The 5,924-nt window shown below is 35.8% G+C and overlaps 1 protein-coding gene across 2 annotated transcripts; it reads left to right on the top strand.

Moving 5' to 3' along the window:
* Positions 1–2,107: 2,107 nt before the first annotated feature.
* Positions 2,108–5,576, top strand: LOC130715165 (serine/threonine-protein kinase SRK2E). 2 transcript variants are annotated; one of them, XM_057565227.1, is made up of 9 exons: positions 2,108–2,853; positions 3,388–3,462; positions 3,551–3,652; positions 3,732–3,785; positions 3,886–3,978; positions 4,146–4,238; positions 4,637–4,741; positions 4,826–4,924; positions 5,061–5,576. In XM_057565227.1, the coding sequence occupies exons 1-9, from the start codon at positions 2,677–2,679 to the stop codon at positions 5,355–5,357; spliced, it is 1,095 nt and encodes a 364-aa protein (XP_057421210.1). In that variant the 5' UTR covers positions 2,108–2,676; the 3' UTR covers positions 5,358–5,576. The 2 variants fall into 2 exon arrangements, with proteins under 2 accessions (XP_057421210.1, XP_057421211.1); XM_057565228.1 differs by having other exon boundaries at positions 2,112–2,853; positions 5,064–5,576.
* Positions 5,577–5,924: the final 348 nt, after the last annotated feature.

Below are 5,924 nucleotides of genomic sequence, written 5' to 3'. Positions count from 1 at the left end.
TGGAGAAAGTTGAATTGTAATGTGGATTGCCAAGCGTTGGTGCAAGCCCTAGAAGACCATGACAGGGTCTTTTTCCCCGTTCGATCTGGAGGAAATTCTTAAGCTGATGGGAAGGAGGTGGACAACTCATTGAGTACTATTAGTAGGGATTGTAATCAACCTGCAGATTGGTTAGCTCGGAAGGGGGCGAATTCTCTATCCATGGCGCTTTGTCTGCTTGAGGCACCGCCACCAGACTTAGAGATCCTCATTTTGACACATCGTTTAGCTATTCTTTAGTTGTTTTCTTTTGTCGTTAGTTTTCCAATGTAACAAAAAAATATAAGCTTACAGCTGGCTGAACTAGACAAAAGTAATTTCCTAATTCATAATGACCAAATTAGGTGATTATTAGCCAATTCGTCGGGTAACAACTGATCGAATTAGCACATTGTAACTAGTTAACTAAAATCATCTGTCATATTTAGACAGTTAAAATCAACTAATTAACAACCGGCAAAGTTAACCAAATTTTCCTTTTTTTTTAAGTGGCAAGTGATTCGTTGTGCCTTTGTTCATTCGTTGCATATCTTTGCTTGATTTTTTCAATCTTATCGATCAATGATATAAAACCTCCTTAACCTTTCTAGCTCTTTGACGTTGGGCCATGATTTCTTGCAGGCTATTGTTCTCTGAGTTTTCAGCTTTTATGAGTCGATGCTGGGATCAATTAGGGCACCGTAACTGGAAAGGGAATTTGGTCACCGTTGATGTCAATGACAAGAAAACCCATTTATTGGGTGGCCATGTTTATAACGATCGGCCTTTTGTTTAGTTTATTGGGTGGCCCGTGTTTATAACGATCGGTCTCATGGATGTGATGTGAGGGTAACAAAACAACCCATTATATTAAAAGCTAATGGCAGGATTGACTCAAAAAAGAAATTTGAACTTTTTTGTGGTTAGTGTGATCTCATAAATAATAAAGAGTTAATGGTCAAGTTAGTGTTTGGGTTTGTACGCAGTTTGATTTTAGTCCCTTGAAGAAAAAACGAAATTTAGTGACAGTTACTTTTACAATTACTGACAATCTTTTACCGCAACTATCGTCATTTTTCAATTAGTGAGGTAAAATTAAGTTTTGATCTTTGATAAATTAAGTTTTAGTTGAATTTTGATTCCTGAACCTTCTCCTAAAATTTCATGAAGTAACTTTCTCACCTTCCTTATTCATCTAGAACCAAAATCTATACATCTTAAAGAAATAACAACTCAATACATTTTCTCGTGGTTGGAGGAAAAGAAACTCTGTCATTCCAACTCATAGCACTGATTGTTGCAGTAAGCAACAGTTACTCAAAATGTATTTTCTTGTGGTTGGAGAGCAACTTTGTCATTCCAGCTCAACACTGATTTCTGTCGTAAGTAACGATTACTCTAAATGCATTTTCTCGAGGTTGGAGAGTTGCTCTGCCATTCCCGCTAATAACATTGATTGATGTCGTAAGCAATAGTTAGCCAACACGCATTTTCTCGTGGTTGAGAGCAACTCTGTCATTCGAGCTCAGCACGCTGCCGTAGGCAACAATTACTCAAAATTTATTTTCTCGTGGTGGAGATCAACTTTGCATTCCAACTCATAACTCTGATTGTTGTCGTATGCAGCGATCGGTATTTATTTGATCCTCTTTGTTTTTTCTGATAAATAACTAAGTGATTTTGAGATAAATTAAATACTAAAATATAAAACGTGAGATAAATTGTGAAGTCCATTTAATAATTTTTTGAAAGTTGTTGGGTTGAAGTAAAATATCAGTTGAGTTACATAAAGTAAAAAAATATGTGACATCATAAAAAAAATGGTTAAAAATGATATAAAATTTGATTTATCAACTCTAATGAGTTCTATGGATGGAGATGCTAAATGCCTCACCAGTAAGAAACTCAAGTATAATTCTTAATTTCATAGTATAATTTTTCATTACATTTACTAGTCTATAAAAAGACAACCTTAAAATTCATATAATTTTCTACTCTCTTTCCTCAAGTTTTTCTTTTTCTTTCATAACTTTCATGCAAATGAGCCTTAAGTCGGTTAGAATTTTCTTTCATTTGTGTCTTTTTGTGATCAAGTTTTAGTGCTTCACTCATTCCAATACCAAAGTAATCGAAACCAAAAGTAACTGGCCATTGGCAAAAATCAGCTCTTCATTCAATAACATAATAAAAGAGATATAAACTTTAGAGCAACAGAGACAGCATACTCTGTCTTGCAGACTGAGAAAGAGAAAGAGTGGAGGAATTCACGAGCATATCACCGCCCTTCAGCACACAGACACACAAAAACACACAGCTCATTGCATTATCCAAGCTCTCTCTGGAAGCTAGCTAACCATTTGGGTTTGGTTGGTGAATGCTTCACGGGGTTGAACCATTTCACACTCTCTTTATTCACCAACTCTGCTTCAGTGGTCCACCCCGCACCACGTCAAAGCTCACAAACCTTTCTGAACCACCGCCATTCTTCCTTGTTCCCTTTCTTTCTGCTTTTGCACTTGGAATGAATGGATGATAATCATTTGAGTGTTGATTGAGCCTTCTTTCTTCACTTTTTTTTGTTATCATGTCATGCACTGCAGTTGTTCGCACTAAGCGGTAAACGTCTGATCATATTTTCTTCTTCTTCTTTTTGAGTAAATGGATCGACCTCCGACCGCTGTTGGGCCTGGAATGGATATGCCGATCATGCATGACAGTGATCGCTATGAGCTTGTGCGTGATATTGGTTGTGGAAATTTCGGGGTAGCTAGGCTCATGAGGGACAAACAGAACGATGAGCTTGTTGCTGTCAAGTATATTGAGCGAGGTGAAAAGGTTAGTGTCCTAAATTCTTGAGGCTTTTCCTTCTTTCCTCGGTTCACTTGTTTTTAACTAATTTTTACTAATGTGTTTCTTTGTAGCATAGAATTCCTGTTTTTGGTTGTGAGAAAAAAACAATTTTATTGTAATTTTATGAAGGTATCTTAGTTTCACATATGTTGTGTACTTGTGTTACATTCTCTTGTTATATCTCTTTCTTGTATTCTTGTCTTTAGACGGACTTTAGGTCCTTGTTAGAATTTGGGCTAGCTTAAGGAGAAAGTTCATCTACCCTTTATAAGTATTTATTTCGTCATATCTCTAGTCAATGTGAGATTTTTCAACAGTCCTTTAGAAAATCGTCAGATGTTGGTACGCTTATTGGTTAATAGCACATGATGATGATGATGATGATTAGAGGGAATCTTTTTTTGTTATTTTCTCCTTAATGTAAAATTCGATGCATTGGTTGGTACTTTTGGTAAAATTGCTTCAGTAGGCTTGATTGTAGAACTTCTCATGAGTTTGGTCATGCTGCTCTCTTAACAGATAGATGAAAATGTACAGAGGGAAATTATAAACCACAGATCATTGAGACATCCCAATATAGTCAGGTTCAAGGAGGTCTGTACACTCCCAATATCATATCCTATTTCTTCATATCATAGAAGTATCTTAGTTACTACTTAGTCCTTTGATGGTGTGACTTTAGGTTATACTGACACCAACACATTTGGCAATTGTAATGGAATATGCTTCTGGAGGAGAGCTATTTGAGCGGATATGCAATGCTGGGAAGTTCAGTGAGGACGAGGTTCTTATCCGTCGCATTCATTCATTTGTGTAGTGCTGCTACTGCATATGCCTTTAATGCTCACTAATCTATTCTGCAGGCACGCTTTTTCTTCCAACAACTTATATCAGGTGTTAGCTACTGTCATGCAATGGTACATTGTAGTATTTGCTTTTACCCCAAGTGCATTTGCTGCTCAGAAGAAATAATGCGATGTCTGACTTGAGCTTCTCTATTTGTCTTCTTTAATGAAGCAAGTGTGCCATCGTGACTTGAAGTTGGAAAACACATTGTTGGATGGTAGCGCAGCTCCGCGTTTGAAAATTTGTGATTTTGGCTATTCAAAGGTATATAGAGTCTATATTTATCTGCTTTTTATTTTTTGATACCTTCACAGTTTATTGACTTTGTAGGTTTCTCCAAATTCTAGATCAAGCAAATTTCTGTATCTGTTATTTGTCTTTGGTTGATTAATTTCTGGTGCCCATGCATCTTGTTTGTCTTAAATTTTCAGTCCTCTGTGCTACATTCACAACCAAAATCTACTGTTGGTACCCCTGCATATATTGCACCAGAAGTTTTGCTTAAGAAGGAATATGATGGCAAGGTATGTGGTAACTTCTATCACTTTATAAGTTCATCTTACTAGTTAGATATTGATCATTTCCCATTAAAATGTTTGTCATTTAGATTATGTGTTTCTATAAATTTTGATGATGATCACAGCTTATTTAGACCTTTTATACCATTAAGTTGATATTTGTGACCACAATGACCTGTTGATTGGCTCCATTGCTATTAGACCCTCCCAACTTAAGTACCAGGAACCATTTGGTCTATTGTAAGCAACTTTACCTTGTTTTTTACACACGAGAGTACCCGTGACCTCAGTCCCATGGCAACAACTATTTACCATTGTGTCAAGGCTCCCCTTCTATTATTTTCTGTACTAATTATCTTAAATTGTTTAATCTATACTAATGTTGACACGCTCTTATGACTCAGATTGCAGATGTATGGTCTTGTGGGGTGACCTTATATGTCATGTTGGTGGGTGCATATCCTTTTGAGGATCCAGAAGAACCTAAAAATTTCCGCAAGACGATACATGTAACCCAGTGCACCTATTTTTTTTACTTTGATGTGTTTCTTTGACTGAATTAGTTTTCCTAAACTGCTGGATGTTGCTTGCAGAGGATTTTGAATGTTCAGTATTCAATTCCTGACTATGTTCACATATCTCCCGAATGCCGTCATCTGATCTCAAGGATTTTTGTTGCTGATCCTGCAAAGGTAAGTATTTTCCTTATTCATTTGCTGAAACTTTTGTGCCTTTTATTATATACTTGAATCTCATGATTTGCATGATTTATATGTGGATTGTTTAAGTGATATGTATTCTAAATTGATTCCATGTAATGTTCTAAAGCAGAGAATAACTATGCCTGAGATTAGAAACCATGAATGGTTTTTGAAAAACCTTCCAACTGATCTAGTGGATGGGAATACGACGAACAACCAGTTTGAGGAGCCTGATCAACCGACGCAAAGCATCGATGAAATCATGCAGATCATTTCTGAGGCTACGATTCCTGCAGCTGGAACTCAATCTCTCAACCAGTATCTTACTGGAAGCTTGGATATTGATGATGACATGGATGATGACTTAGACACTGATCCTGACCTTGATATAGATAGTAGTGGAGAAATAGTTTATGCTATGTGATCAAGTTATAATGTTTATACCCTTGGTTGTTCAGTGTGTGTGGAAAATGTGGAAAAATGTTTCACTTTCTTCTACCATGTAGGATTCTGTATCTGATTTTCCTTCCATATAGTGTGAGAGAACTCATCCTACTTGTATTTATGATCTACCTTTGCTGCTGTGTATTGATAGCTTCTTGTTTTTGTATTGCCATTTGAATTAGTAATCTTCTTGCAATTACATTTCTAGTTGTATTGATTGTGTTTGTATTTTGATGAATTCATTCTAGGGACATTGAAGGATAGATAAACAGATTTATGGACAGAGTATTGAACTTCAAACTGCAGAACTACACCAATTCATAGCTTCTTTCCCTTCTAAGGAAGATTTCTAAGGGCTTTGTTTGTTTTGAGAAAATATTCTTTTTTTATTTCTGTTTTTATTTATAATTATGAAAATGTCTTATTTTAAAAATTTTGTATAAAAATAATGAGGAAGTGAAAAAAAAAATACAAATGGAAATCTTTATGTCTAATAAATCAATTAAATGATGAATTTTTTTGTACACTTGATGAGTGTATGTGTTCT

Source organism: Lotus japonicus, chromosome 4 (genome assembly GCF_012489685.1).
Source record: "Lotus japonicus ecotype B-129 chromosome 4, LjGifu_v1.2".
Classification (NCBI taxonomy): domain Eukaryota; kingdom Viridiplantae; phylum Streptophyta; class Magnoliopsida; order Fabales; family Fabaceae; genus Lotus; species Lotus japonicus.
Note: the sequence above shows the minus strand (reverse complement) of the source record. Positions and strands in the feature narration are given on the sequence as shown.